The 14320-nt window shown below is 50.3% G+C and overlaps 1 protein-coding gene across 1 annotated transcript; it reads left to right on the plus strand.

Moving 5' to 3' along the window:
* Positions 1-2392: 2392 nt before the first annotated feature.
* On the plus strand, positions 2393-3976 carry LOC138666816 (mucin-22-like). Its single transcript, XM_069754991.1, has one exon. It carries the CDS (start codon positions 2393-2395, stop codon positions 3974-3976), a length of 1584 nt encoding a protein of 527 aa, XP_069611092.1.
* Positions 3977-14320: the final 10344 nt, after the last annotated feature.

Here is a 14320-nt window from a genome sequence, read left to right on the forward strand (position 1 = left end):
AGCGACCACCACCACAGCCAAACCGAATTTGCAGCAACCACCACCAGCCAAACCCATCTGGCAGTGACCACCACCACCAGCCAAATCCATCTGGCAGTGACCACCACCACCTGCCAAACCCATCTGGCAGTGACCACCACCACCAGCCAAATCCATCTGGCAGTTACCACCACCACCAGCCGAACCCATCTGGCAGTGACTACCACTACTAGCCAAGCCCATCTGGCAGCAACCACCACCACCACCAGCCAAAACCATCTGGCAGCGACCACCACCACCAGCCAAACCCATCTGGCAGTGACCACCCACAGCCAAACCCATCTGGCAGAGACCACCACCACCAGCCAAACCCATCTGGCAGTGACCACCATTACTGGCCAAACCCATCCGACAATGACCACCACCAGCCACACCCATCTGGCAGCGACCACGACCAGCCATACCCATCTGGCAGGGACCACCACCACCAACTAAACCCATCTGGCAGCAACCACCACCTCCAGCCAAAGCCATCTGGCAGTGACCACCATCACCAGCCAATCCCATCTGGCAGTGACCACCATCACCAGCTAAACCCATCTGGCAATGACCACCACCACCAACCACATCCATCTGGCAGCAAAGACCACCCACAGCCAAACCCATCTGGCAGCGACCACCACCAGCCAAACCCATCTGGCAGCGACCACCACCAACCAAACCCATCTGGCAGAGACCACCACCACCAGCCAAACCCACCTGGCTGCGACCACCACCACCAGCCAATCCCACCTGGCAGCGACCACCACCACCAGCCAAACCCACCTGGCAGCGACCACTAACACCAGCCGAAAGACCCTGGCAGCAACCACCACCACCAGCGAAACCCACCTGGCAGTGACCACCACCAGTCAAATCCACCTGGCAACGACCACCACCACCTGCCAAACCCATCTGACAGTGACCACAACCACCAGCCAAATCCATCTGGCAGTTACCACCACCACCAGCCGAACCCACCTGGCAGCGACCACTAACACCAGCCAAACCCATCTGGCAGCAACCACCCACAGCAAAACCCACCTGGCAGTGACCACCACCAGCCAAATCCACCTGGCAACGACCACCACCACCTGCCAAACCCACCTGGCAACGACCACCACCACCTGCCAAACCCATCTGACAGTGACCACCACCACCAGCCAAATCCATCTGGCAGTTACCACCACCACCAGCCGAACCCACCTGGCAGCGACCACTAACACCAGCCAAACCCATCTGGCAGCGACCACCACTAGCCAAACCCATCTGGCAGTGACCACCACCACCAGCCAAACCCATCTGGCAGCGACCACCACCTCCAGCCAAAGCCATCTGGCAGTGACCACCATCACCAGCCAATCCCATCTGGCAGTGACCACCATCACCAGCCAAACCCATCTGGCAATGACCACCACCACCAACCACACCCATCTGGCAGCAAAGACCAAACCCAAACCCATCTGGCAGCGACCACCACCAGCCAAACCCATCTGGTAGCGACCACCACCAACCAAACCCATCTGGCAGAGAACACCACCACCAGCCAAACCCACCTGGCAGCGACCACCACCACCAGCCAATCCCACCTGGCAGCGACCACCACCACCAGCCAAACCCACCTGGCAGCGACCACTAACACCAGCCGAAAGACCCTGGCAGCAACCACAACCACCAGCGAAACCCACCTGGCAGTGACCACCACCAGCCAAATCCACCTGGCAACGACCACCACCACCAGCCAAACCCACCTGGCAGCGACAAACACCAAAAGCCAAATCCATCTAGCAGCGACCACCACCACAGCCAAACCGAATTTGCAGCAACCACCACCAGCCAAACCCATCTGGCAGTGACCACCACCACCAGCCAAATCCATCTGGCAGTGACCACCACCACCTGCCAAACCCATCTGGCAGTGACCACCACCACCAGCCAAATCCATCTGGCAGTTACCACCACCACCAGCCGAACCCATCTGGCAGTGACTACCACTACTAGCCAAGCCCATCTGGCAGCAACCACCACCACCACCAGCCAAAACGATCTGGCAGCGACCACCACCACCAGCCAAACTTATCTGGCAGTGACCACCCACAGCCAAACCCATCTGCCAGAGACCACCACCACCAGCCAAACCCATCTGGCAGTGACCACCATCACTGGCCAAACCCATCCGACAATGACCACCACCAGCCACACCCATCTGGCAGCGACCACGACCAGCCATACCCATCTGGCAGGGACCACCACCACCAACTAAACCCATCTGGCAGCAACCACCACCTCCAGCCAAAGCCATCTGGCAGTGACCACCATCACCAGCCAATCCCATCTGGCAGTGACCACCATCACCAGCCAAACCCATCTGGCAATGACCACCACCACCAACCACATCCATCTGGCAGCAAAGACCACCCACAGCCAAACCCATCTGGCAGCGACCACCACCAGCCAAACCCATCTGGCAGCGACCACCACCAACCAAACCCATCTGGCAGAGACCACCACCACCAGCCAAACCCACCTGGCTGCGACCACCACCACCAGCCAATCCCACCTGGCAGCGACCACCACCACCAGCCAAACCCACCTGGCAGCGACCACTAACACCAGCCGAAAGACCCTGGCAGCAACCACCACCAGCGAAACCCACCTGGCAGTGACCACCACCAGCCAAATCCACCTGGCAACGACCACCACCACCTGCCAAACCCATCTGACAGTGACCACCACCACCAGCCAAATCCATCTGGCAGTTACCACCACCACCAGCCGAACCCACCTGGCAGCGACCACTAACACCAGCCAAACCCATCTGGCAGCAACCACCCACAGCCAAACCCACCTAGCAGTGACCACCACCAGCCAAATCCACCTGGCAACGACCACCACCACCTGCCAAATCCACCTGGAAACGACCACCACCACCTGCCAAACCCATCTGACAGTGACCACCACCACCTGCCAAACCCATCTGACAGTGACCACCACCACCAGCCAAACCCATCTGACAGTGACCACCACCACCAGCCGAACCCACCTGGCAGCGACCACTAACACCAGCCAAACCCATCTGGCAGCAACCACCCACAGCCAAACCCACCTAGCAGTGACCACCACCAGCCAAATCCACCTGGCAACGACCACCACCACCTGCCAAATCCACCTGGAAACGACCACCACCACCTGCCAAACCCATCTGACAGTGACCACCACCACCAGCCAAATCCATCTGGCAGTTACCACCACCACCAGCCGAACCCACCTGGCAGCGACCACTAACACCAGCCAAACCCATCTGGCAGCGACCACCACTAGCCAAACCCATCTGGCAGTGACCACCACCACCAGCCAAAACCATCTGGCAGTGACCACCACCACCAGCCAAACCCATCTGGCAGCAACCACCCACAGCCAAACCCATCTGGCAGAGACTACCACCACTAGCCAAACCCATCTGGCAGCAACCACCACTAGCCAAACCCATCTGGCAGCGACCACCACCTCCAGCCAAAGCCATCTGGCAGTGACCACCATCACCAGCCAAAGCCATCTGGCAGTGACCACCATCACCAGCCAAACCCATCTGGCAATGACCACCACCACCAACCACACCCATCTGGCAGCAAAGACCACCCACAGCCAAACCCATCTGGCAGCGACCACCACCAGCCAAACCCATCTGGCAGCAACCACCACCAACCAAACCCATCTGGCAGAGACCACCACCAGCCAAACCCACCTGGCAGCGACCACCAGCCAATCCCACCTGGCAGCGACCACCACCACCAGCCAAACCCATCTGACAGCAACCACCACCACCAGCCAAACCCATCTGGCAGTGACCACCATCACTGGCCAAACCCATCTGGCAATGACCACCACCAGCCACACCCATCTGGCAGCGACCACGACCAGCCATACCCATCTGGCAGGGACCACCACCACGAACTAAACCCATCTGGCAGCAACCACCACCAGCAGCCAATCCCATCTGGCAGTGACCACCACCACCAGCCAATCCCACCTGGCACCAATAATAAAATTTTATCTGGCACCAATTTAAAAAGGTTGTCCGAGCCTAAAATCCATTTTTCAAGATTATGTCTATTTTATTGTAGCTTATAAAACCCCTGTAAATTTTGTTTTGTTTATAACTTGCTTTCCTCCTAAATTTCACTTCATTGTCTGCACCCAGTTTGCTTACATGCTGCTTTCCAGTCTAGGCAACTCCCTGTGCATTTTGTTTCTAAACTCACAGCCAGAGCTAGTACTGCCTGGCCTAAGTGTCCAGCATTGCTCCCTGCCCACCTTATACACAATCATTGGCTGCTAGTATCTGCCCCAGCACTGACCGCTATCATTCATTCCAGCATTAGAACTGAGAGCAGTGATCCTGTGCTATTATCTATGGCAGTGCAGCACCGATCACTATCCCTCACACCACATCCACAATGGTGATAGAGCTGTCATATGTCCACAACATTACCCGGGGGGAACGCACTCTCTGTGATCGAGCTGGAGGGAGGTCCGTTGATGCCTGCACTTATTTTACCCTTTGCCATGACAGCACCCAGTGGAGAGATTGGGATCCGCCCCAAGGAACAGGAAACCTACAGAGAGCTAAAAGGGGGCGGTCCCCCTCTCCTCCTCAGTTTAGGTTTCCTGTTCCCAGGGGACAGGATCTCTGGATTCTCCGGAAAACTACAGAGGATCATACCTGGGCCAGATGCATCCGCCTGTGCGGTCTCTGCGGGAACGGCAGGGGATGCGGTCCAGAAGCAGACTCCGTTAGACGGCTCCCCCCTCGTCTGTCCGGCATGTGGGATGGCTGGGTCCGAAAGAGGCCGCCCGATTCCACAGCGCAACGCTGCAGAGGTGCGGCCTAGAAGAGGCTCAAGATGCGGACCGGCAGGTAAAGGGTCCGAGATCTGCGGCACAGGTGCAGCCGGTACACCGCTCCATAGCGCAGGCCGGGATAAGATGGCGGGCGCACATGCGTGGAGCGGTGCACTTCCGGGTCACTCACACAGCGGTGAGGGAAAGCGCGGTTTCGCGCATGCGCAGTACACCGCTGTGGGGGGAAAGAGAGAGAGAAAAAAATGGATCTCGGCCTATAAAAAGGGGGATGGTTGCAAATGCACAGGCGATGCAACATGTCATCCCCAGGCAAAGCGGTGGACCCAGCAGGTGAGCCAACCAGCAGGAGGTCCTCAGATGCCAGCCGCAGGAGCGATGCCACGGCTTCAAGATCCAGGAAGATGCTTCAACCACCTGATTCGGTACCGTGCAGCTTCACTGGGTGAGTTTAAATACCCTCTGCCTATAAAGCTGACACTCTTTTCCACAAATCTTCTTCACCCAGGCCAAAAGGAGACAAAAATCTAAGCACAAACAGTGTGCATTATGTGATGAACCGCTCCCTGATTCCCACCCCAAAAAACTCTGCAACCAATGTATTACCAAAACAATGCAGAGTCCATCTATGTCGGTTACAGATATACGGGCCATAATTAGGGAAGAGTTACAGGCCATTACACAAGTCAGTGCACCCCCTAAGATATCCAGTAAGGAGAAGGCAGTATCCAGCTCTGAGTCCGATGAGGAAGGCATCATCCACTCAGACTCCTCGCATGCGTCATTTTCTTCCTCGGCACAATCTGACATTGAAGGTCGGGCTTGTTTTCCCCTTGATGGGGTTGACAACCTAGTAAAATCCATCAGGAATACAATAGGTTGTGAGGATGCAAAAGACGACCAAACTGCACAAGACTATAAAGGCACAGATGATTGGCCTCGGGGAGACCAAAACATCCAACACTGCGGAGACACCATCACGTGTTTCTCAACGCAGTGATTCCAGAACACTGCCCCCATCCTTTATGGGAAATATGCAGATGCATGTAAAGAAGCTGCGGAGACACCATCACGTGTTTCTCGACCCAAGCAGTGAATAGCCAGGCCTTTCCCCGGGAAGGAACAACCACGGGAAGGGCAGCATCCTATGAAGGAAAGCCACCTATGCCAAGCATGGTATCCATCCACAGACAGCTGTTTCGGGGTGTTTGCCCCTCATCAGTGTGGAGTAGGAATCTGGCTATTAGGAGCAGTGCCTAGTAAAAAGGCTATAAAGGCACAGATGATTGGCCTCGGGGAGACCAAAACATCCAACACTGCGGAGACACCATCACGTGTTTCTCCCGGGGAAAGGCCTGGCTATTCACTGCTTGCGTCGAGAAACACGTGATGGTGTCTCCGCAGCTTCTTTACATGCATCTGCATATTTCCCATAAAGGATGGGGGCAGTGTTCTGGAATCACTGCGTTGAGAAACACGTGATGGTGTCTCCGCAGTGTTGGATGTTTTGGTCTCCCCGAGGCCAATCATCTGTGCCTTTATAGCCTTTTTACTAGGCACTGCTCCTAATAGCCAGATTCCTACTCCACATTGATGAGGGGCAAACACCCCGAAACAGCTGTCTGTGGATGGATACCATGCTTGGCATAGGTGGCTTTCCTTCATAGGATGCTGCCCTTCCCGTGGTTGTTCCTTCCCGGGGAAAGGCCTGGCTATTCACTGCTTGCGTCGAGAAACACGTGATGGTGTCTCCGCAGCTTCTTTACATGCAAACTGCACAAGACATCATGTTTGCAGGGTTGGCAGAGAGGAAAAGAAGAGCCTTTCCAGTAATTCCTGCCGTTAAGGCATTGATAAAGAGGGAGTGGGAAAAACAGGACCAGAGAGGTTTTCTCCCGTCAGCCTCCAAAAGGAAGTACCCCTTTAATGACGAGGAGTTAATTACGTGGACTAAGATTCCTAAAGTGGACGCAGCAGTTGCCTCCACTTCAAAACAATCAGCTCTACCAGTCGAGGATGCAGGCCTACTTTCTGATCCTCTAGATCGGAAAGCGGAATCGTCACTGAAAAGATCATGGGAAGCTTCCACGGGCATATTTAAACCAACAATTGCCAGCACGTGCACAGCTAGATCCATGCTTGTTTGGATTGATCAGTTAGATCAATAGATCGAACAGGGGGTCTCCAGACAAAAATTGCGGGATGCAATACCACTAATTAGAGGAGCAGCAGCATTCATGACCGATGCATCAGCTGATTCGCTACGCCTTGCGGCAAGATCGGCAGGTCTAGTAAATAATGCCAGACGTGCATTGTGGATGAAGAGCTGGAAGGGGGATACACAATCGAAAGCTAAGATCTGTGCTATTCCGTGTGAGGGTGAGTTTCTATTTGGAAAAGCGTTGGATGAGATCCTCAAAAAAGCAAAAGAGAGGAAAAAAGCCTTCCCTGACCCCTCAATTCCTTTCTATAGGAAGACCTTTAGGAGGAGACCATTCGGAAAAAGAACACAAAATGAAAGACCGTCGCGGTGGGCCACAAGAGAGGGAAAACAGAGTGGCACTATGTTTAAAGGGCCCCCCCTTCCGTAGAGACAATAAATATTAAGACACCGGTCACCCCAGTAGGGGGTAGGTTAAAATTTTTCTTTCCCCAATGGCAAAAAATTACGTCAAGTTCCTGGGTTCTAAATATTATTAAAGAAGGAATGAGAATAGAATTCCTCCAAATTCCCCATGACTTATTTTAACAGCCCTTTCCTCACCAATACAACAAAGGGCCCTTGAACTGGAAATTCGAAGTCTCATAGTTAAAAATGTCTTAGTTACGGTGCCAAAGGGACAAGAGGGTAGAGGGTTCTACTTTCCGTTATTTTTAATCCCTAAACCCGATGGTTCATCTCGAACAATTATAAATCTTAAAAAACTCAATAAGTGTATTAAAAATTATACGTTTAAAAGTAATGTCCTTATTAGGATCCCTTTCCTCCTGTACTCCAGCCGTTCAGTGGGCACAACTTCATACCCGAACATTGCAACACCAAATACTTCGGGAACAGAGAAAATTCCTAGGGCACCTCGAATCAAAAATAACATTATCAGAGAAGGTCTTATCTTCCTTGGTGTGGTGGCTAGATAATAACAACCTAACGGGGGGTGTCCCTTGGGTAATAACACCATCCCACGCGGTGACTACTGATGCTAGTCCCCACGGGTGGGGCGCACACATGGGGGATAAATTCTGCCAGGGAATTTGGAATAAGGATGAGATTTTATATTCATCAAATTTGAAAGAGTTGAATGCAGTAAACTATGCACTGCATCAATTTCTCCCACAGCTACGAGGAAGCCATGTCAGAATCTGTTGAGACAACACTATGACAGTGGCGTATTTAAACAAACAAGGCGGCACACGATCAGACGCTCTAATGTCTTCCGCAAAGAATACCTTGATCCTGGCCGAAAAGCATCTGTTGTCCCTCTCTGCAGTCCACATCAAAGGAGAGAGCAATCAACAAGCAGACTTTTAAAGTCGACACACTCTACATCAAGGAGAATGGTGTCTAAATCCTCACATTTTCCACAAAGTAACATTGTTATGGGGCAAGCCCCAGATAGACCTGTTTGCTACGAAACAGAACAGACAAGTCCAGAAATTTGCATCTCGGTCTCGTGCAGACCACCCGGACATTCTAGATGCTCTTCAAACACCCTGGCAATTCAAGCTGGCATATGCCTTCCCTCCGATAATTCTGCTTCCACAAGTAATACGGAAGATCAGGGAAGAACAGGCCAGGATAATATTGATAGCACCATTCTGGCCCAAAAGACCATGGTTCTCGTGCCTACGGTCAATGTCGGTGACAGATCCATGGGTCCTTCCCTCAATCCCAGACCTTCTCTCTCAGGGACCTTCCTTCCACCCTCAAGTGGACAGCCTCCACTTGACGGCCTGGAATTTGAAAGGCAGATATTAAATTCCAGGGGTTTTTCGAAAGGCCTAATTGATACACTCCTGCTTAGCAGGAAACCATCTACAACAAAAATTTATACCAAAATATGGAAGAAGTTTCTTCAGTTCCATACTGGTTCAAACCCCTCTGAAGTCCCAATAAAATCTATACTAGAATTTCTACAGAAAGGGAAAGAGTTAGGTCTGTCGGTTAATACACTAAAGGTCCAGGTGTCCGCTCTGGGTGCCCTCTATGGCCATAATATTGCTGGTAATAAATGGGTATCCCGCTTCATCACGGCCTGTGAACGAGTTACTCCTATCCACATACCTAGAATAGCTCTTTGGGACCTAAACCTAGTCCTAGACTCTCTAACAGAACCTCCGTTTGAGCCTATAGACACAATATCTCTGAAACACTTGTCGCTTAAAACAGCCTTCTTAGTAGTCTTAACATTGGCTAGAAGAGTCAGCGACATTCAGGCCTTGTCGATAGATCAACCTTACCTTCTCACATTTCATGACAGACTAATTTTAAAACCAGACCCCTTATACCTTCCTAAGGTAGCAGGGAAATTCCACAGGTCACAAGACATACACCTTCCTACTTTCTTTAAAGACCCCTCTACTCCTGAAGAACAAAAATTTCACACTCTAGATGTCAGGAGAGTAGTTTTGCAATATATTGAAAAAACTAGTAGTTGGAGGCAGAGTAGGGCTCTGTTCAAATCCTTCCAGGGCAAAAAGAAAGGGTATGGAGTCACAAGAGCAACATTATCCAGTTGATAAGGGACGCTATCCACTTGGCCTATTCCATGAAAAATAAAGAACCTCCGGAAGGCATCAAAGCACATTCCACCAGAGCAATGGCTTCTTCCTGGGCCGAAAAAGGAAACGTTCCAATTGAGGATATATGTAAGGCTGCAACATGGTTGGCTCCTTCCACTTTCTATAATCACTACAGGCTTGATCTGTCATCTGATTCTGACCTACACTTTGGCAGGACTATCCTCAGCATGGTGGTCCCCCCCCCCCCCTAGGTGTTGGTCTCTGGAAATCTCTCCAGTGGGTGCTGTCATGGCGAAGGGTAAATAACCGGATTACTTATGGTAATGCTCTTTTAATGAGTCCATGACAGCACCCAGTCACATCCCTCCCTAATGAATACAAGCCAATGTAATTACTTGTATGAAGTTTATAACCTGATGATATATTGTAATATTTGACTAATACTGGCGGTCCTCCGGGTACTCTGAAATTAAACTGAGGAGGAGAGGGGGACTGCCCCCTTTTATCTCTCTGTAGGTTTCCTGTTCCTTGGGGCGGATCCCTATCTCTCCAGTGGGTGCTGTCATGGACTCATTAAAAGAGCATTACCGTAAGTAATCCGGTTATTCAGCTGGATGTGCGTCTGAGGCCATGTGCACACGTACAGTATTTTTCATGTTTTTTCGCTATAAAAACGTGATAAAAACACGAAAAAACATGAAAAAAAGCTTACATATGCCTCCTATTATTTACAATGTATTCCGCATTTCTTGTGCAAATGTTGCCTTTTTTTCCGCAAAAAAATCACATCGCGGAAAAAAAAGCAACATGTTCATTAAATTTGCGGAATTGCGGTGACTCCGCACCCCTAGGAATGCATTGATCTGCTTACTTTCCGCATGGGGCTGTGCACACCATGCAGGAAGTAAGCAGATTATGTGCGGTTGGTACCCAGGGTGGAGGAGAGGAGACTCTCCTCCATGGACTGGGCACCATATAATTGGTTAAAAAAAGAATTAGAATAAAAAACAGTGATATACTCACCTTCGATGTCTTCCTGCCTCTCAGCGGTGCATGTTGCCGCTTCCATTCCTATAGATGCTCTGTGTGAAGGACCTGCGATGACGTCGCCGTCTTGTGATTGGTCACGTGGTCGCTCACGTGACCGCGATGTCATGGAAGGTCCTGCACACACACACCATCCATAGGAACGGACGCTGCTGAGGAGATCGGCTGTCTGCGGGTGAGTATAACCATTTTTTTATTTTATTTTATTATTTTTAAACATTCTATCCTTTACTATTGATGCTGCATAGGCATATAGTAAAAAGTTGGTCACACTTGTCAAACACTATGTTTGACAAGTGTGACCAACCTGTCAGTCAGTTTTCCAAGCGATGCTACAGATCGCTTGGAAAACTTTAGCATTCTGCAAGCTAATTACGCTTGCAAAATGCTAAGAAAACCGGGAAAAAAACGCAAAAAAAAAAGCGGATTTCTTGCAGAAAATTTCCGGTTTTCTTCAGGAAATTTCTGCAAGAAATTCTGACGTGTGCACATACCCTGAGGATGCACAATTAGCTGCAGTGTGTTGTGGCGCAGAGACTCACTGGGTTCCTGCACTGCAATACACTCCACCAGCCAATCAGAGGCCAGCAGCTGACGTCGGTGGGCCAGGCATTGGAGTAGTATGGTAGTGACGTTATATCGCCATAGCTGACACGCCAATGTCAGCAGCTGGCCTCTGTGTCGGACACGAGGAGGAAACTGCACCTCAAAGGATTGGAGGGAGGGGAGCACAATATTTGTTTTTTTTATATGCAGAGGCAGAATGGGGAACACGGATACCAGAATGGGGCACAATAGTACATAATGAAGGGAGGTGAACACTTATGTCTTTGTAGGATTTACAACGGCCTATACATCTGACCAGCTTGCAGGGAGTGCGGGACCCAAGTCAATATTTTACAGTGGGGCCCATAAGACTCTGAATGACGCTAGTGAGTAGGGTCATATTCCGACCCCTGCGGTGATGTGACAAGATAGGATTTTTTTAATTGCTTGTAGCGGTACCTAGGGGACATAATGTAACCCTATTCACTTTATTTTTGCTGCTATGTAATGTAGCAGCAGCTTACAATGATTTTGTGCCGCACAACCTGTGCCATGGCCAAACACTGGGTAACCAGCATCAGCAGATAATACAGTGTAATGTAGAGCCAAATAAAGAGATTCACAGGACTCCATGGTTATCGGATCGTGGTCATGCAAAGTTACTCTATCGGTCAAGACATAGTCACCCCTGTAAATGCAGACACACAGGACGCTTGTGGCCGGATACCAGCTGAACTTTGTGGGACCTTGGTCCGACTAATAATAATAATAATATTATTTATATAGCGCCAACATATTCCGCAGAGCTTTTCAAATTATAAAGGGGATTTGTACAGACAATAGACATTACAGCGTAACAAAACACAGTTCAAAGTAGATACCAAGATGAGTGAGGGCCCTGCTCACAAGCTTACAATCTATAGGAAAAAGGGAGACACGAGAGGTGGATGGTAACAATTGCTTTAGTTATTCGGACCGGCCATAGTGTAAGGCTCAGGTGTTCATGTAAAACTGCATGAACCAGTTAACAGCCTAAGTATGTAGCAGTACAGACACAGAGGGCTATTAACTGCATAAAGTGTATGAGAACATGATGTGAGGAACCTGATTATGTTTTTTTTTTTTTAATGGGCCACACAGGAATAGTTAGGTTGATGCGTTGAGGCAGTAGGCCAGTCTGAACAAATGCGTTTTTAGGCCACGCTTAAAACTGTGGGGATTGGGGATTAATCGTATTATCCTGGGTAGTGCATTCCAAAGAATTGGCGAAGCACGTGAAAAGTCTTGGAGATGGGAGTGGGAGGTTCTGATTATTGACGATGCTAACCTCAGGTCATTAGCAGAACTGAGAGCATGGGTAGGGTGGTAGACTGAGACCAGAGAGGAGATGTAGAGTGGTGCTGAGCCATGGAGTTCTTTGTGGATGGGGGTAATAGTTTTGTACTGGATTCTGGAGTGGATGGGTAGCCAGTGTAATGACTTGCACAAGGTAGAGGCATCGGTGTAACGGTTGGTGAGGAATATATTCCTGGCAGCAGCATTCAGGATAGAATGGAGCGGGAGAGTTTGGTAAGAGGGAGGCCGATTAAGAGAGAGTTACAATAGTCAAGGGCGAATTCTAGAAATGTTTTTGAGATGCAGATAAGAAGAGCGAGCCAATGATCGGATGTGCGGGGTGAAGGAAAGCTCGGAATCAAGGATGACCCCAAGGCAGCGGGAATGTTGCTTGGGAGTAGGGTTGAGCGAAACGGATCGTTCATTTTCAAAAGTCGCCGACTTTTGGCAAAGTCGGGTTTCATGAAACCCGACCCGATCCCTGTGTGGGGTCGGCCATGCGGTACGCAACTTTCGCGCCAAAGTCGCGTTTCGTATGACGCGCTTGGCGCCATTTTTTCAGCCAATGAAGGAGCGTGGGCAGAGTGATGACATAGGTCTTAGGGGCGTGGACGCCTATCGCCATCTTGTCGCTTGTGCGCTGTAGCGATTTGCAATGTGTAACACTAGCTTTTCTGTTCAGGGACGGAGGAGAGAGAGAGAGAGAGAGAGAGACAAAAAGAGAGAAAGAGAGAAAGAGAGAGAAAGAGAGAGAGAGAGAAAGAAAGAGAGAGAAAGAGAAAGAGAGAGAGAGAGAAGGAGAGAGAGAGAGAGAGATAAGAAGAAGAAGAAGAAGAGGAAGAGGAAGAAGAAGAGGAAGAAGATTCCCATTGACTTTGCATTGGGTTTCGTGTTTCGGTCGATCCCCGACTTTCACTTGACTCGACTTTTGAGATAGTCGGGTTTCGCGAAACCCGACTCGACCCTAAAAAACTAAAAGTCGCTCAACCCTACTTGGGAGTAATGGTGGAACCACACACGGAGATGGCAATGTCAGGCAAAGGTAGGTTAGTAGAGGGAGAGAACAAGAGGAGTTCAGTTTTAGACAGGTTCAGTTTAAGACAGAGGGAGGACATGATGTTAGAGACAGCGGTAAGACAATCACTGGTGTTTTCTAAAAAGGCAGGCGTGATAACAGGTGAAGAAGTGTATAATTGGGTGTCATCAGCATAGAGATGGTACTGGAACCCAAACCTACTGATTGTTTGTCCAATAGGGGCGGTGTACAAAGAGAGGAGGAGGGGGCCTAGGACTGATCCTTGAGGAACCCCAACAGTAAGGGGAAGGTGAGAGGAGGAGGAACCAGCAAAAGATACAGTGAAGGATCGGTCAGAGAGATAGGAGAACCAGGAGAGAACGGTGTCCTTGAAGCCGATGGAGCGGAGCATAGTGAGCAGGAGCTGATGATCCACAGTGTCGAATGCTGCGGAGAGATCCAAGAGAATTAGCATGGAGTAGTGACCATTAGATTTAGCTGTTAGTAGGTCATTAGAGACTTTAGTGAGGGCAGATTCAGTAGTAGTCATACCGGACCGCCCCACAGGTTAGTATAATTAAACTTATTTTTCAGTTCTTCCAGGTCGGAAGAATGCTGTGTATAAGCCCTGAAAGGTGATGGCCGTAACTCATATCTGCCAAAACTGCTGACAGGGCCACTTTAACTTCTTCCATAATAAGTTGGTACCCTGGTATTATTAGTATGGTGTCAGGCTGCCCAACCTATGATCACCGCCGC

The sequence above is a fragment of the Ranitomeya imitator genome, chromosome 2 (genome assembly GCF_032444005.1).
Source record: "Ranitomeya imitator isolate aRanImi1 chromosome 2, aRanImi1.pri, whole genome shotgun sequence".
Taxonomy (NCBI): domain Eukaryota; kingdom Metazoa; phylum Chordata; class Amphibia; order Anura; family Dendrobatidae; genus Ranitomeya; species Ranitomeya imitator.